Source organism: Coenobita brevimanus, chromosome 39 (assembly GCF_032717465.1).
Source record: "Coenobita brevimanus isolate Jiangsu-jjx chromosome 39, ASM3271746v2, whole genome shotgun sequence".
NCBI classification, from domain to species: Eukaryota; Metazoa; Arthropoda; class Malacostraca; order Decapoda; family Coenobitidae; genus Coenobita; species Coenobita brevimanus.
In genome coordinates, this window is record NC_136992.1 from 27126034 (window position 1) to 27144638 (window position 18605).

An 18605-nucleotide genomic window follows, 5' to 3' on the forward strand; every position below is an offset into this window, starting at 1 on the left:
TGAAAAGAGTTTGGGGTGTCTTGCGACGAGTGAGTTAGCGAGAGAGAGTTGCTGAGAGCGACTGAGAGCGACAGCGGGATGGCACCACCTGGCTCTTACCTGCCTTATATACTCTCTCACCTGGCTTACCTGACTTAGTCGCTTAATTGGCCTTACGGTGGAAATCCTTGTTACTCTTACCTTTCTCACTCCCCCCCCCGTCCCCTCACCTCTACCCCACCCTACCTGCCTTTGCTTACCCCTGTTGATCTTCATTTCTCATTTTCTTGGTTTCATTTCTCTCTCTCTCTCTCTCTCTCTCTCTCTCTCTCTCTCTCACACACACACACACACACACACACACACATACACACACACACACACACACACACACACGTCCCCACCCACTCTGCTACAGAAAGTATAAGCTCATTCGTTGACCGTATGCCTGCGTCGCTCTGGTTAACATTGAATCAGCAAAATCTTCAGTCGCATAGTCGTTAGGTCAGCGGTCAGAATACCTCATCACACTCCTGCAGGACCGAATTATCAGTGGTCTGCTTCAGTGGCCAGTTCAGTCAGACCCTTCACTTCTCTTCAGGCACGGTCAGGTGAGGTTCAGTTGGCTCCACTCCTGCGTGACCCATCCACTATTTCATAATATTGACTTAGCAGCCGATGGAAAGAGCTCTAAGCCTGCCCCTCTCTCTCTCTCTCTCTCTCTCTCTCTCTCTCATCAGAATGTGACGATTTTTTTGTGGATAGTAGTAGTAATAGTAGTAATGGATAGTAGTAGTAGTAGTTATGGATAGTGTAGTAATAGATGTTATGGATAGTAGTAGTAATAGTAGTAGTAGCTTTAGTAGTAGATGTTATGGACATTAGTAGTAATAGTTGTAGATGTTAGGGATAGTATTAATAGTTGTAGATGTTAGGGATAGTAGTAATAGTTGTAGATGTTACTGGTAATAATAGTAGTAGTAGATGTTACTGATAGTGGTAGTAGTAGATGTTATGGATAATAGTAGTAGTAGTAGTATTTATTGATGGTAATGTTAGTAGTAGTCGATCTTGTGGATAGTAGTACTACTAATAATAGATGTTATTGATAGTAGTAGTATTAGTAGCAGTAGTTGTTGTAGCTACCACATTTTGATCTTGAGACGTAAAACCAGGAGACTGCGGGCTCAAGTTGCCCTTCTCTCGCAGTCCACCGTCTTCGTGTAGGGGGAGAGGAAACCAGTTGGGGGACTTTTTATGCCTGGCAGTTGATCCACCCAGTTGTATCGGTGCCACCACGTGAAGGCGACCCTCTTCAGTACCGTGAACTAAAACAGCATTGGCTGTACTGGGGTAAAAGTTTGCTTACCATTGCACGTCTTCTGTGTCATACTTTTGGGCATGTCCGTCACTCCTCTCCCTCACGCACCATATCCGAGAGCGGCATCAGTGGACAGAGAGAGAGAGCGCATACCAAGCCTCTCACAGCTTAGGAATATTAGCCAGCAGAGGAAAGTAATAAGAGAGAGAGAGCATTCCAAGCCTCTCTCAGCTTAATATTAGCCAGCAGAGGAAAGTATTAATAAGAGAGAGAGAGAGAGAGAGCATTCCAAGCCTCTCTCAGCTTAGGAATATTTGCCAGCAGAGGAAAGTAATAATAAGAGAGAGAGAGAGGGTGCATTGCAAGCCCCTCTCAGCACAGGAATATTAGCCAACAGAGGGAAGTGTATAGGAGAAAAGGTGATAAGCGAACTTTTGTCAGCGACTGCACTATCCCTTGTTGCGTACATTGACCTTAATTTGGCTCGTTCATTTACGTTCATTCAGGTGTGTTCAATAGGAGTCATGTTCATAGCAGTTCAGATGGTACAGAGACGCCTTCATGTGGTGGCATTGGTATAAGTAGGCGGCTCCACTGCCTTGTACAAAAAGATCAATTAAAGTTTAGTGTTGGTATGTAGAATCTTTTAGTACAGTCAACCCTCTCGTGGTGGGGACAGCTCTAGCATTTATCCCAGTAACGCCAGACGGTTTTATAGAGCTGAGAGTGATTGTAGGAGCCTGAGAGTGTGATTTCCTATGTATATTTTTGGTTTAATCTTGTCTCCGCGTATTTTTTTCTTTGTTTTTTCTTTTCGTTTTCTTTTGCTATTTTTGTCTTCTGTTTTTGCTCTTGTTTCTGCTCTCTCTCTCTCTCTCTCTCTCTCTCTCTCTCTCTCTCTCTCTCTCTCTCTCTCTCTCTCAGGTTTCTTATTGTGAAGGGGTTAATCAAGGCTATATCTTATCCCTGCAGCTCCAAAAGCCTCATCCCTGCATCATAAAATCGTCAAATGGTATAGTTCTTTCCCTTCAACTTGGCCCAAATTTCCATTCTTTTGTAGCTTATTCCACGTAGCTCAGTGGCAGAAAAACAGTACTGTGCCTTTGTATTCTTCCAGTAGCACTTCTTCGTGACTAACATCGTATTCTAGTGACAATGTGTTGTTATAATTTCGCATTCAAGATGGAGGGATGGCAGTTTAAGGCCAAGGTAAAGTGAACAGAGTATAGCAAGGATGATAAAAAGGAAGGAGCACTTAAACGCCCTCTTCTTTTCCTCTTGTTTTCCTCATTTATGCTTTTCTTTCACTTCATCTTTAACGAGAGAGAGAGAGAGAGAGAGAGAGGACCGCAATAGTTCAGGACCAAATTTTTTACTTTTCCTGGTGACCCTGACCTTCGACATCTTACCATCAGTCATAATTAACCCCGCCATTCCGCCGATATGTTAGTTCGATTTTCCTAGCTACGTATCTATCTATTGCCAGACACCTTAATCCCGTAAGGGGTGGCCACAAACAAATCGCCTCCATGTCGCCCTTTCCCCCGCCATTTCGCTGCCCTCCCCCCAGCTTACACCGCCCCTCTCTCATATACCTCTCGACTCTATCTCTCCATCTCATCCTCGGCCTCCCCCTCCCCATTTTACTTTTTTTTTTTTTCCCCTATCGACCATTGAGGCCGGAGCCTCTGGTCATTAAGGCAAATATATATATATATGTATATATATTAACATATACATATATATATATATATACGAACATATGTATATACATACATACACACATCCATATATACACACTTTCATGCACACGTACATATATATATATATATATATATATATATATATATATATATATATATATATACATACATATATATATATATATATATATATATATATATATATACATACATATATATATATATATATATATATATATATATATATATAATAATTTTTTTTTTTTTTGTAGTTTTATTTTTATTTTTATTTATTTTTTTTGTTTTTAACCTTATATTACTTATAATCAAAAATACCTAATCTAAAGACCCTAAAACTAAACACCTAACAGACAAATCGCTAACCTATACTAAATCCTAAGAGACAAATAACTAGACCTACACTAATGTTAAAAAAGGCTCGACCAAGAGAACGTACTAGAGGCCTTGCATTGAAGAGGTTTATGAAGGCTGTATATAATGTGTTTAGCCCCTTCATTTTAAGGCCTCTTAAGATTAATAGAACCGTCTGAAGATAACAGTACATATGATATGGTAAATAAAATTACGTCGTTGGGTTGAAGGGGTAGAGAGAGAGAGAGAGAGAGAGAGAGAGAGAATTAGTCATTCGATTGTGGAGGTATGAGAGAGAGAGAGAGAGAGAGAGAATGTCATTCGATTGTGGAGGTATGAGAGAGAGAGAGAGAGAGAGAATGTCATTCGATTGTGGAGGTATGAGAGAGAGAGAGAACTGTCAAGAACTCCATTGTAACCTCGAAAGTGCTTCATTAATAATCATATAAATGTACAAAACTAAGATATATTTTGCGCAGTGCTTATAGAGAGACTGAATTTTTATACAGTAGGGGAAATAGAAAGGGGATGGAATGGGGGGTGTGGGGAAGAGTAGGCAGGATGGGCTGTGACAGTACTGGGCGGAGGAGTACTGGGATGAGAGGGGTATTGTGTGAAGGGCAGCATTGAGGGTGAAGTCTACATGTATTGATTTGTATTTTTCTGGGATGGAAGTCTAGGTGGGACGGGTTTGGCAGAGAGGAGTTGGTGAGTGAGCAGGATGGGCTGAGATGGTGATGGAAAAGAGTGAGATGAGTTTTTATTTTATTTATTTATTTATTTATTTATTTATTTGGGAGTGTAGTTAGGATGGATTTGGGAGATAGGAGTTAGTATGACGGGTTGGGGTAGTGGTGGATGCAGGGACAGGCCACGGATGGTTTACATAAGAAAGACTAGCACATTGGATAGGTGTGAGTAGGAGGTGATTGAACTGTTTGAGGCAAGGTGTGTGTGTGTGTGTGTGTGTGTGTGTGTGTGTGTGTGTGTGTGTCTCTCTCTCTCTCTCTCTCTCTCTCTCTCTCTCTCTCTCTCTCACACACACACACACACACACACACACACACACACACAACACACACCAGGTGGCACTGCTAAGGGTTCGGTCACGAGTCAAGATGGTACTTCCCCTCCCCCTCCTCCTCCTCCTCCTCCCTTCATCTTCTCCTTCACCTCCTCCTCCTCCTCCTTCTCCTTTGTTTTCGTCTCCCACCTCCAATGTCTCTCTCTCTCTCTCTCTCTCTCTCTCTCTCTAGCTTAATTCATACAGTATTTTCTTGTGTTCAGACGATTTTGTTCAGTTTTAGAGGAAAGTATTTTAGCGACGGGGTTATTGAAGGCTGTATTAAACCCTTCCTGTACGGAAAGCCTCTACTCAGCTGAATAAAATCGTCTGGTGGGAATTAGAAGAAAATATAAAAGAATTCTCCCAGTTGAAGAGATGTTTATATGATCTGGTTGTCCGCAGAGTATGTTGTTGTTATTATTATTATTATTATTATTATTGTTGTTGTTGTTGTTTAGGATGAACGTCTCACTGGAGGGGTTAAGTTAGGTTTAGTTAGGCTACATTAAAATAATTTAGGGTAGGTTAGATTAGAGCACTCTCTCTCTCTCTCTCTCTCTCTCTCTCTCTCTCTCTCTCTCTCTCTCTCTCTCTCTCGTTTATGCTTTTCAGAGATGGAGAGAGAGAGAGGAGAAAGTAAGGCTCAAATCCCCATTATCACAGTTCCTTTCCCTGTCCTATAGGGTTTCTTAAGAGGCCTGGATCACCTTAACATACTCCCCTCCCCCTCCTGGAGATGCCCCCCTTCCCGTCCCCTCCCCCCACCTCGCTACCTGGGGCTTCATGTGGGGGGGGGAGGTCAGATTGCGTCCTTGGGGAGCGGGTGAAGAGCGGAAGGGGAGGAGGGAGGGGGAGGGGGATTATGATACTGTGTTCCCTTTAACCTGGCCTAGTATTTTCTTCTTCTTGAATGCTGAGAGAGAGAGAGAGAGAATATTCAGCTGTACAGGTTACTAGATCGCCTTATGTTAGAGTAAAAAACAGAGAGAGAGAGAGAGAGAGCCATACTACAGGTTCCTAAAGCAACTTGAATTAAAAGAACAAACAATTTCTTCGGTACTGTTTTATTTTTCATCTGTTTAAACTGTTATGGTTATTGACATTTATCACTAAAGTCAACATACGTTTCTGTCATTATTACTGTATACCGTATTACAATCATACGCTGGTCTTCCTAAATACAGTACTGTTTATATTATTTGTCTATATTACTTCAAAAAATAATACAAATATACTTCATTTCTTTTTTTCGGATTTGATGTAAGTTTTATTATTGTTTTTATTCACTATTCTAAACACCTGATCTGTTTTTCGAATATTTTGCAACGTGTCTTCTCTATAATACTAAAGAAAACGATTATATTTACGTTTTTCTATCGGATCTGGTACAGGTTCCTAGGTGCACTGTGGTGTTTTGACCCCTGGAGGATGGGAACAAGTGGTGCTTTGTTTACATCATAATTTACCCTAAATATGATTAGAAAAAAAATTGTATTCTTTTGTTGTATCCATCGAAGTTGCTATATTACTTCCTATCCTCCAGAATCACCCTTCATTATATATCTCCTTCCCATCCGCCCAAAGACGTCTCCTAGAAAATGGGAAGGTATGTGATTTTTCTCTGTAAACGACTAACTACTTTATTTTGATTCGTTCGTTCGTAGGTGTGGATTTGCGTGTGAATGGCGGTGAAGGCAGTCTGTCCCGTTGTCGCTCCTGCCATGGTGAGAGAGAGAGAGAGAGAGAGAGAGAGAGAGAGAGAGAGAGAGAGAATTAGTACGTAACTCGGAAAAATATTTGGAGTGTAAAAATGGATCAGTTTTTGATAAGAGGAGAAAGGAAACATTAGGAATCTGTTAGAATATGTAGTAAGTGTTTAAGTGAGTGGGGGGAGTATATTATGCCACCCCTCTCAGGATGCGGCGTCGGGTAATTGGTAAACAGATATAGACAGACAGGTTTAGTAATCCAGCGTGTAAGAGGGACACAGGAAAAAGAAAATTCGATGGACTTCTAGAACTCGAAGAAAACGCAATTTAGTGGACCTTTTGAAAATAAGACTCCGAAAACATTTAAACTAGGGGGCCTTCAAGGGAAAGGTGTTATTCCAGTGGGCCCCAAAGATAGTTTTAGAGGACCCCCGAAATGCAAGGGTCAATGAAAAGTCGTCAGTGGTCCCAGACTCAAGGAAATTTTCAAGTCACAGGGCCCCCAGGTCAGTGGAAACTCAAATCAAGGGTTCTCAAAACCAAGTCTCAAGGAAAACTCAAGTCAGGGGCCTGTAAACAAATCTCAAGGAAAACTAGGTCAGTGGCCCTCTAAAGAAAACCCGAAGTCAGTGGAGTCCTTCAGAAGAACCAGATGTCCCACTGTAGAAAAACCAGATGTCGCTCTCTACAGATCATCCACACTCTGGCCGCGACGCAGACGACTGAACTCCTCAAACTCCAGTGACTCCTGCCGCTTCCCAGGCCCTCCAATTTTGTTGCAGCCGGCCCCCGCTTGGCCCTGGTTCGGGTGCATCAGCTTGAAGGGCAGGTCGGCCACGAGTTCGCCTCCCAGGGCCCCGCAGTTCAGCCTGATCCTGACGCTGTAGGAGACGATGATTCCCAGAGCGTCGTTAGTGGCCCCGTCCCTGCTGAGGGTGGACGAGGCGAGGTTGGCGTCACTGTCCTGTGGGGGTAGGATTGGTTGTGGGTTAGATGAGGATAGGGTAGGGCAAATTAGGTTAAGTTAAGTTATGGTAGGTTAGGTTAGAGTTGATTTGGTGGGTCGTTATATATGTCTAGTATCTGTTGTAATTCTCTCTCTCTCTCTCTCTCTCTCTCTCTCTCTCTCTCTCTCTCTCTCTCAATCAGTCATTCAATATATGCCTGCTTGCCTGTTTATACATCCATCTATCTATATGTATATCAGTCTGTATTCATCAATCCATGCTTCTGTCTCTGTCCATCTCCCTCTGTTAGTCCACCTTTATCTATCCGTCTGTCTGTCCATCCATCCACTCATCCATCTATCCATCCATCCATCCATCCATCCTCACCTTGGTCTTCCCGTCCAGTGCAATACCAAACTTAGTCTTGTTGGTAGCTAGTGGCACCACCGTAAATTCCTTATGGTAGTGGCTGCCTGGGGTGATGGGGCAGCCCTCCTTGGTTTCGAAGCCCGCCACCTGAAAGATTAGGGCGTTAGAAGGTTGTTAGAGGACTGTTAGATGGCTGGGAGGTTGTTAGCGGATTGTTTGATGACTGGAAGTTTGTTAGAGGATTGTTAAATGGTTGGAAGGAGGATTGTTAGATGGCTGAAAGATTGTTAGAGGATTGTTAGATGGCTGGAAGGTTGGTAGGGGTTTGTTAGATAGCTGGAAGGTTGTTAGGGGATTGTTAGATGGCTGGAAGGTTGGTAGGGGTTTGTTAGATAGCTGGAAGGTTGTTAGGGGATTGTTACATGGCTGGAAGGTTGTTAGAGGATTGTTAGATGGCTGGAAGGTTGTTAGGGGATTGTTAGCTGGCAGGGAGGTTGTTAGAAGACTGTTAGGTTACTGGGAGGTTGTTAGAAGACTGTTAGGTTACTGGGAGGTTGTTAGAAGACTGTTAGGTTGCTGGGAGGTTGTTAGAAGACTGTTAGGTTACTGGGAGGTTGTTAGAAGACTGTTAGGTTGCTGGGAGGTTGTTAGAAGACTGTTAGGTTACTGGGAGGTTGTTAGAAGACTGTTAGGTTGCTGGGAGGTTGTTAGAAGACTGGGAGGTTGTTAGAAGACTGTTAGGTTGCTGGGAGGTTGTTAGAAGACTGGGAGGTTGCTGGGAGGTTGTTAGAAGACTGTTAGGTTGCTGGGAGGTTGTTAGAAGACTGGGAGGTTGTCAGGGAATTTTTAGATGGCTGGGAGATTATTAGAAGACTGTTAGACGGCTGGATGGTTGTTAGAGGATTGTTAGACACCTGGGAGGTTGGTAGGGGAATTTTAGATGGTTGTATGGTTGTTAAGGGATTGTTAGATGTCTGGAAGGAGGATTGTTAGATGATTGGAAGGTTGTTAGAGTATTGTTAGATGGATGAGAGGATGGTTAGATGGCTGTGAGGTCGTTAGAGGGTGATTAGAGGTTAGCGTGTTTTAGAGGTTGTTAGACGTGAGATATGTGTGCTTAATGGGAGAAGACTGTAGTTAGGAGTAGTTAGGTTAAGTTAGTTGTTTGGGAAGTTGTTAGAGGGTGGTTCTGAGGTGGCTAGTTTCTTTTGGAGGCTGTTAGTTAGAAGTCGTGTGTGGTTAGTTAGAAATACGCAGTTCTAGGAGATGGTTAGTAGTTGTTAGATTGTTAGTAGGTGGTTCTGTTGTTAGTAATATTTGGGGTGTTGTTTGTGGGTGTCTAATGAGTTGTTATGTATTAGAAAGCTTGTTAGAGGGAGTTAGGATTGTTAGTGTGGGTGGAAGTGTAGGCAGGTAAGACTTTCAAGAAAATGTGGTTAGTTGAATGTACAATTTTTAGAGATGGTTAGGCACTGTTAGCTGGGTTGGGGATTGTTAGAGGTCAGTGAGGTTATTGTCTTCTCTGAGAGGTTGTTGGTGGGTGATTCAGGGGTTGTTAATGGCTGAGTTATTAATCATCATCATCATTGTTACCATCATCATCATCATCATGTCGACAAATTATCATCATATTAACAAATCATTATCATAATCATATCGACAGATCATCATCATCATCAGCCGTCATTATCATCCTGACCCTACTTTCCCTTCTGAGATGAGGTGAGGCAGAATCCAGATATATATTTAAAAAAAAAATGCAGATAAGGAGAGTTCAAGTTCTTTCACCTTAAATTGGCTCAGATTTTTCTCCGTTTGCATCATGTTTCTCATAACACAGTGACAAATACACAATACTGCAGCTCTATCCATTCGTAGCACTTCTTCGTGACTATTATCATATGCTTACGTTAATCTGATGTTACAACTCGGCGTTCAAGATGGAGAGATGACAATTTTGGGCCAGGTTTAAGTGAAGACGGTACAACAAATGGCCCGCCCAGGGAAATGGCTCACACAGTCATCCACACATCACATCAGCGTTCAAGATCTTGGCACCATCTCACAAGTAAATTATTGAAAATCCGCTAAAACTGGACTGTCAGGGGAACTGCCAAATATATCTGCGTCTGAAATGGGCCACAGTGTCATTCTTGTCATCCAAATCTTCAACATTTTTGCTTCATCTCACGCAAGTTGTGGATCACTCTCACCATTGCTCCCACATTCTTTTTTCATAGTTTTCCTCCATATTCTTCTATCCCCTCCTTTCTCTTCCCTTTCATTTTTCCTTCCTGCTCTCTTTCACCGTTCCTCTGTTCCCATCATTCTCATCCCTTTTTTTTTTCTTCCTCTTCTATTTCACCATTCTTCTGTTCCCATCCATCTCATCCCTTCTCTTGCATATTTTTCTTCCCCTTCTGTCCCCTCCCTTCTCTTCCCTTTCATAGTTTTCCTCCTCTTCTGTCTCATCATTCCTCTTTTCACGTCTTCCCTCCCTCTTTCCCTCCTTCTTTTTACTCACCTCTCTAGTGAATTGGGAGTTGGTCATGGTCACCTCCACGTGCTGCATCACAGAGCACCGTATTCCCTTTACGGTTTTCTTGCTGTTGTTGCTGATGGAGATGCTTGGACGGACCTGAGGAAGTGAAGGACCGTAAGACGGGGAAGTAAAGGATCGTAAGACGGGGAAGTAAAAGGATAAAGGATCGTAAGACGGGGAAGTAAAGGAGTAAAGGATCGTAAGACGGGGAAGTAAAGAAGTAAAGGTCGTAAGTCGGGGAAATAAAGGAATAAAGGGTCGTATGTCGGGAAGTAAAGGAATAAAGGATCGTAAGACGGGCAAGTAAAGGAATAAATGATCGTAAGATGGGGAAGTAAAGGAGTAAAGGATCGTAAGACGGTGAATGAAAGGAGTAAAGGATTGTAAGACGGGGAAGTGATTGGTCGTAACACTGCTCTGTTACTCACTCATCTTAATAAAACAAACTGATATAAGCTACAAATAGAGTACTAGAATTGCCCCGACCGTGAGAAGGTTAATAGGAAGTTAGGAGATCTATAACTACGGCTCATACACAACATAACTTAGACTAACAGACTCGTATTTCTAGTCAGGTTAGGTGGATTTCTAGCTCCTCTCAGCGATTTATTTTTGGGTACTAAAGCTTGCTAGTCGTGTGTGTGTGTGTGTGTGTGTGTGTGTGTGTGTGTGTGTGTGTGTGTGTGTGTGTGTGTGTGTGTATCAAAGTAGATCACAAAAAAATGCAAGAAAATTTTAACATGCCTGAGAGAGAGAGCAAATGTTAAAACAAAGGTCCTAGTAGTCTTCCTTTTAGCCCGGGAATATCACCTAAAGTCATAGAGCTTACGAATAGCCCACCTGCTCTCCGTGGTAGTAGAGCTCCTTGGCCAGCGTCACCTCCATATTAAGCTTGCCGGAGGAAAAGGTAAAGCCCTTAGAGGCGAGGGTGGAGGGCTGCCTGCTGAACCGGTCCAGGGGTGCATACTGGACCTTCCGCACGGCAAGGGTTACGGAGTTGCGGCGGTGCGGCTTGTCTTGCGAATTTTCACCGACGTACACCTTCAGCTCGTAGATGACACCCAGGGGCTTGGCCTGTGTGGGGAGGGGGGGAAGAAGAGGAAGACTTCGATTAATCCCTGTTCGTTGCGAGGGGTTGTTGAGGCTGGCAGTTAGTGTTTATGGCCTGAAAATTGAACCCAGGATATTTCACTTGCGATTGGATGTGCTAACCAATGCACTAGGGTGGAGTTGGTGAAGGGCGCGAGTGGGGGAGGATTGTTCTGTTAGGAGGATGAGGAGGGTTAAAAACAATCACATTAAACTTCATTTTGTAAGTTTCACCCAGGGGCTTGAGCTGGTGGGGGAGGTAGAGGGGGGCTAGTGGGGAGTTGAAGGGGGGAGTTAGTGGAGGGGTTGAACTGTAGAGAGGTTTGTGTGATAGGAGTAGCGGTTGGGGTTACTGCAAAAAAGGAGTGGAAGGGGAATCGGTGTGTGGTTAGCGACAAGAATGGACTGGTCAAAGTGGAGGCTGTTTATAGATTTGATCCTCGAGCGGTGACTGGAGGCCATCTCAGGAAGGCGTTACTCGTTCCTTACACCATCCACATACCAGATCACTCCAACCTCTTTACATTCATATCCTATACGGGCCGAATTTCCTGCCATACATAACATTTTTCACACAGGCAACATACACACTTCACCTTCAGCGTCCACACTTCACCTGCAACATACACACTTTATCTGTAGTGCACACACTTCACCTACAACGTACATACTTCACACATTGTATGAAGTGTGTCCTCTCATTGTCAGAAGAGTTAGAAGATTTCTATAATTTAGCCACTTCTGATTTTGGCACTGCAGCTAACCACCTTTCCACCGCCACCACCACCCCCAGCGCTGGTCATCATCTCCTTGAAGATAAAATTCCTTCACACACTTCAGGGAACCACCATCTTTACAGTATTTACGTGTTTCACCAAGCATATGCCCCACTGTGTGTGTGTGTGTGTGTGTGTGTGTGTGTGTGTGTGAGAGAGAGAGAGAGAGAAAGAGATCTGACTTTTTTTCTCTCCCTCCACTCGTCACTTATTCCAACACTTACCGTTCCTTCAGAGCCCGGATGCAGCTGAACGGAGCATGGTGCGTTCTCCGGCAGGTTGATGAAGAACGGCGTAGCATTGCCGCCGAGTTTATTAAGCAGTCTTTCCTGCACCTCCGTGGCCTTCACGTCCTGGCGGGTTAAGGGCAGCTCCTGACACGTCAACTGGAGCTCCTTGCTGAAGTTCAGGCCCATCACCTCATCTTCCTCGCGCCCGAAGCGGTAAGTCACGTTTACCTGAAGGAGGGGGAGGGTGGAAGCTGTTTACATAGACAACACAGACCTTTCTATCCTTAATTGAGTAGTTAGCTAGAGTTCCTTGCTAAATTTAAGGCCCGACACCTATCTTCATGGCGCCCGTATCGGTAAGTCGTGTATACCTGAAGGAAGGATGGAAGCTGGTTACATAGAGGACACAGACCTTGCGATCCTTAACAGTTCGAGATGAAGTTGAGGCATTTCATTCTCCTCACGGCTAAAGCAGTAAATTAAATGTAGCACCTGTGGTAGGGAATGAGGTAAGTTGGTTAATGAGTACACAGAGGAAGGGAGGGAGGGAATGAAGGAAGGGAGGTGGAGTGGAGGGAGGGAATGAAGGAGGGGAGGTGGAGTGGAGGCAGGGAATGAAGGTGGGGAGGTGGAGTGAAGGCAGGGAATGAAGGTGGGGAGGTGGAGTGAAGGCAGGAAGTGAAGGAGGGGAGGTGGAATGGAGGCAGGGAGTGAAGGGGGGGAGGTGGAGTGGAGGCAGGGAACGAAAGAGGGGAGGTGGAGTGGAGGCAGGGAATGAAAGAGGGGAGGTGGAGTGGAGGCAGGAAGTGAAGGAGGGGAGGTGGGGTGGAGGCAGGGAGTGAAGGAGGGGAGGTGGAGTGGAGGCAGGGAACGAAAGAGGGGAGGTGGAGTGGAGGCAGGGAATGAAAGAGGGGAGGTGGAGTGGAGGCAGGGAATGAAGGAGGGGAGGTGGAGTGGAGGCAGGGAATGAAGGGGGGGAGGTGGAGTGGAGGCAGGGAATGAAGGAGGGGAGGTGGAGTGGAGGCAGGGAATGAAGGGGGGGAGGTGGAGTGGAGGGAGGGAGTGAATGAGGGGAGGTGGAGTGAAGGGAAGAAAAGACGAGTGGAGTTCATTCTCGATCCATATTCTCTACAGTACCCAGGTCAGGGACGGGTACCATACATTCCACGATCCTCACAACCCACATACCCCCAGACACACCACCACAACCACAACCCACTCACACACGCCACCACAACCACAACCCACTTACCCCCAGACACCACAACCACAACCCACGCACCCACACACACTACCACCGCAACCACATTCCACTCATCCACACACACCACCACCATACACCGCCACCACACACCACCACCACCACTTACCCACACACCACCACCACCACCACACATCCCCTCCCAACCACGGCGTAGGTTGCGCCCCTTGAGGTAGACCTAATCCATCAAGCACTATAACTATTACCACAACCACCACACATTCATAGCCTTACCACACTTACGTCCTCTCTTTTTATCACTACCTTTACATTGTCCTTAACATTCATCGGCACCACAACACCCACTCCACATCACCACAACTCCCCCACACCTTGCTATTCTCCACCACACCTCTCGCTTACCACTCTCATGACTACATGTATCATATCAGCTACACTGCATACCACAACCACCATCACAACCACACCCACCCCACTTCTATAACAGCTTCCCCCCACCCTACCATACTGCACCACACCACTACCACACCCACCCCTCATGTATCACAGCTCCCCTCCCTCTACCATACCCCACCACACCCACCCCACACCACCACAACTACCACCATCTTACCTTCCACCCACACATTCCCCTCCCACCCTGAGATAGTCCTGGATTCACCTGGCATTGTTAAACACCACTACATAAGTCACAACCGCATCCATTACCCCCCCCCACCCCCCACCCCCACCCCCAACTCACCGCGGCATAGAGGTTGCGTCCCTTGAGGTAATCCTGGTCGACCAACACAACGCCATCGATGGGCTCGGTGGTGGTGGCGTTGTCCACGAAGTCACGACGACCCAGGTACACCGTGATCTTGCCTGGAGGAGAGGGTGTAGGAGGGGGTGAGTGGCAGGCAGTGGATGAGTGGGAGGGAGGGGGTGAGAGTGCAGGAGTGGGTGAGTGGGGTGGAGTGGATGAGAGTGCAGGAGTGGGCGAGTGGGGTGGAGTGGATGAGAGTGCAGGAGTGGATGAGTGGGAGGAATGGAATGGACGAGTGTAGGAGTGGATTAGTGGGAGGAAGTGGATGAGAGTGCAGGAGTGGGTGAATGAGGTGGAGTGGATGAGAGTGCAGGAGTGGGCGAGTGGGGTGGAGTGGATGAGAGTGCAGGAGTGGATGAGTGAGAGGGATGGAATGGACGAGTGTAGGAGTGGATTAGTGGGAGGAAGTGGATGAGAGTGCAGGAGTGGGTGAGTGGGGTGAAGTGGATGAGAGTGCAGGAGTGGGTGAGTGGGGTGGAGTGGATGAGAGTGCAGGAGTGGGTGAGTGGGGTGGAGTGGATGAGAGTGCAGGAGTGGGTGAGGGGTGGAGTGGATGAGTGTGTAGAACTGGGTGAATGGGATGGAGTGAAAGACTTACGACCGAATTATTAAAACGGGAGTGGGGTCGAAGGTGTGCGAAAACAATCATTCTATGTTTATTTGTGATATTCTGTGTACTTGTGGTTGGTAATTATCTATATGTTTATCTAAGTCATCTGTTTATCTGACCATCTATATATTCAGTTTATCCATTTATATGTCTCAGATGTGGTTAGCCTGCATGCCACGTTAGAGCACATTCAGCAGCAAGGCAGAGAAACCAGTTGCACCGTACTATCGTAATGGGTTAAGCAAAAGACTGTCAGGATAGGTGGCTGTCTATCCCTTTGCCTTTAACATCACGGCCTTGAGAGAGTGGGATGGTAGGGACTGTGTGATCCGTACTTTGGGTAGGCTGAGGAACTTTTTTATGCAAGGATGAAGGAACCAAAGGCAAGACACCCTCAAAACTTGTTCCCTCAAAAAAATTAATTAATTAATTAATACAAAATAACAGATAGACAGAATGAAAGGCAAGGTGGATTAGAATGACGGGACTGTAGGTAAGATGGAATGAATGACTCCGGATGGAATGAGGCACTAAATTTTTTACGCTAACGACCTAAAATTGCCGTCTCTCCATCTTGAATGCTAAGTTATAACTGTAGATTAACAGTTTAATATAATGCTAGTCATGCAAAAGTGCTGTGGAAAGTATATAGACCCTTAGTATTGTCTTTTTCTGCCACTGAGCTTCTTGAAATAAGCTAGGAGAGACTGAAAATCTGGGCCTGTAAACAGATGTAGGGCGTTTGTTCTCATCCAAAAGAGGTACCTCCCCCCCCCTTTCAACTTATCCGATGGTCAGTTGATTTGACTGGTAACCAAGAAGCTCATTCCTACATTACAAGTAAGGCTTGTTGAATTTTCCAAACAACCATTTTCTTTTTGTTGTCAGATAACCTTCCTAAGGTGAATATAATCGATATTATTTCGACTTTTAAAGTGAAGTACGGAAAGATATCACTGAGCAAGGGAGTTATTGAGAGTAGTTTCTGACAGTTTAGAATGTAACAGGTCTGGTCTAAGCCGAATATAATCCTGGGGGAGAAAAAATAGGTTTTAATAAGGCGTCATCGTATGCAGAGGTAAAAATTTTAACGATATTTCGCATCATTTAATTACACTCGTACGTTTTTGCTATCAGTTCTATTCTTAAACCTCTAATCACTTTTCAGATCTCATCATTACTCCCAGAACTTATTAACTAACTTACCGTTGTCTCGTAATTCTAATAACTTTTGAAATTACATCGTTATCATCAGAAATAACCTACTATTACCTCAAACCAACAGCGTCCTTTCTTATCATTTCATTACTCATCAAGCTCAGTTAACATTTTCATAAACATAGTGACGCCACAAATCAAGTGCTTCTGAGATGGAAGTGTTTCAGAAGTTGTGTGTGTGTGGGAGTCTGTGTATGACATCAGTTTGAGTCGGCAAGGTGCGAAAAGAAGTTAGCATATGGAAGAACATACTACCACTTTCAGATAAATTAGCACATACAGGGACATACCACCACTTAAAAATTAATGCCCACTACGTTTTAGAACCCGAACTGGACACAAATAACCTCCCAGACCACCCCATCAGACGTACCATTGGGGGCGGTTTTCTTGTAGACCTTGACTGCGTTCACCATCGAGGAGTTGAGTTGTGAGAGAGAGTTGAGAGTATAACACAGGAGATTCAGTCTCTGTTTTGCACTTCAGTGAGTCGCAAGAAGTGTGTGCTTGGGAGAGGCGGCTGGAGTTATATAGCCACTTGTTCTGGGAAGCCTTAGCAGGTTAAATTTGCACATGCAGGTAAATGGATTAGCTTTGTGTGAGACCGCCTCATATAGCATGCTGCTGGGATGGATTGGCTCTCCCCTCCACCACTACTACTCGTGTCCTTGATCCCCCACCATCACTACTCGTGTCCTTGATACCCCACCACCACTACTCCTGTCCTTGATCCCCCACCATCACTACTCGTGTCCTTGATCCCCCACCACCACTACTCCTGTCCTTGATCCCCCACCACCACCACTACTCCTGTCCTTGATACCCCACCCACACCACAACCCTCACCAAGTTTCCTAGCCTCTGTCCCCCTCCCCCAGCTCAAAACATCCCATTCCTAGCCTATCCCTCTCTGACCCCCACCCATTTCCTTGACCCTCCCCCCCTCCACACCCTCCCTTTGCTCACCCCCATTTTTCGTAGACCCCTTCCTAGCCTCAGCTCCCCCCACCCCACCCCATTCCTAGATACTCCTGATTGCCATTTTTAGAGGCCTTTTCCCCTTCCTCCCCTTCCCCCTCCTTCCTAGAGTCTTCCCTTCCCCCCTCTCCCCTCCTCAGCCGAACTATTTTTTCTTCAGATTCCCCCTCCCCCCCATCTTGCCCAACTTTGCATCAAGGCCTAGACCACACTTTATTTTTAGCCCCCCTCTCTCTCTCTCTCTCTCTCTCTCTCTCTCACACACACACACACACACTCACACACTCACTTCCTTTTAGACCTCCCCTCCCCCACCCACCCACGCTATTTCCAGACCTCTTCCCCCTACCCCTCCACCTTCCTTGGACCCCACCTTCCACGTACATCTTTATCTTACCCTCTTGCTGGTCTTGTTCTTGGAGAAGATTGTCACTTGGAAGAAATTGATGGTTGTTTTAGTGACCCTCTTGTTATTATATCTGAACCTCCTACTTTTGTTCCCTCTCCCTGACTCACCCCTCACCCCCACTACGTCTTTCCCACACCCCCTCACCCCCACTACACCTTTCGCACACCTCCACTACACCTTTCGCACACCTCCACTACACCTTTCCCTCACCACCACTACACCTTTCCTACACCCCCTAACCCCCACTACACCTTTCCTACACTCCCTCACCCCCACTACACCTTTCCTACACCCCCTAACCCCCACTACACCTTTCCTACACCCCCTCACCCCCACTACACCTTTCGCACACCTGCACTACACCTTTCGCACACCTGCACTACACCTTTCCCTCACCACCACTACACCTTTCCTACACCCCCTAACCCCCACTACACCTTTCCTACACTCCCTCACCCCCACTACACCTTTCCTACACCCCCTAACCCCCACTACACCTTTCCTACACCCCCTAACCCCCACTACACCTTTCCTACACCCCCTAACCCCCACTACACCTTTCCTACACACCCCCTCACCCCCACTACACCTTTCCTACACACCCCCTCACCCCCACTACACCTTTCCCACACCCCCTCACCACCACTACACCTTTCCTACACACCCTCACCCCTACTACACCTTTCCTACACACCCTCACCCCCACTACACCTTTCCTACACACCCTCACCCCCACTACACCTTTCCTACACACTCTCACCCCCACTACACCTTTCCTACACACCCTCACCACCACTACACCTTTCCTACACACCCTCACCACCACTACACCTTTCCTACACACCCTCACCCCCACTACACCTTTCCTACACACCCTCACCCCCACTACACCTTTCCTACACACCCTCACCACCACTACACCTTTCCTACACACCCTCACCCCCACTACACCTTTCCTAATCCCTCCTTCCCTTATCTGAACCACACACACACACACACACACACACACACACACACACACACACACACACACACACACACACACACACACACACACACACACACACACACACACACACACACAAAGGCAACACGAAACGACCACTAAAAACTGCCTCTGTTTTCTTCCCTTTGTACCCATTGGACCTTGTGCTCTTCCTTTCTCAGACACTATCCCCTCTTTCTCTACCCCACAACTCCCAACCTTACCCCCTCCTACTTGCACACCCCCACTATACCTCCCCCACACCCCCTTCTACA

General features: G+C 45.9%; 1 protein-coding gene across 1 annotated transcript; it reads right to left on the reverse strand.

Annotated features, from left to right (window-relative positions):
* Positions 1 to 6835: 6835 nt before the first annotated feature.
* Positions 6836 to 16466, reverse strand: LOC145396877 (arrestin homolog). Its single transcript, XM_080270163.1, has 7 exons — positions 16332 to 16466; positions 14068 to 14189; positions 12098 to 12331; positions 10849 to 11082; positions 9991 to 10104; positions 7485 to 7613; positions 6836 to 7114 (listed from the first exon to the last, which is right to left on the reverse strand). The coding sequence occupies exons 1-7, from the start codon at positions 16372 to 16374 to the stop codon at positions 6836 to 6838; spliced, it is 1155 nt and encodes a 384-aa protein (XP_080126289.1). The 5' UTR covers positions 16375 to 16466.
* Positions 16467 to 18605: the final 2139 nt, after the last annotated feature.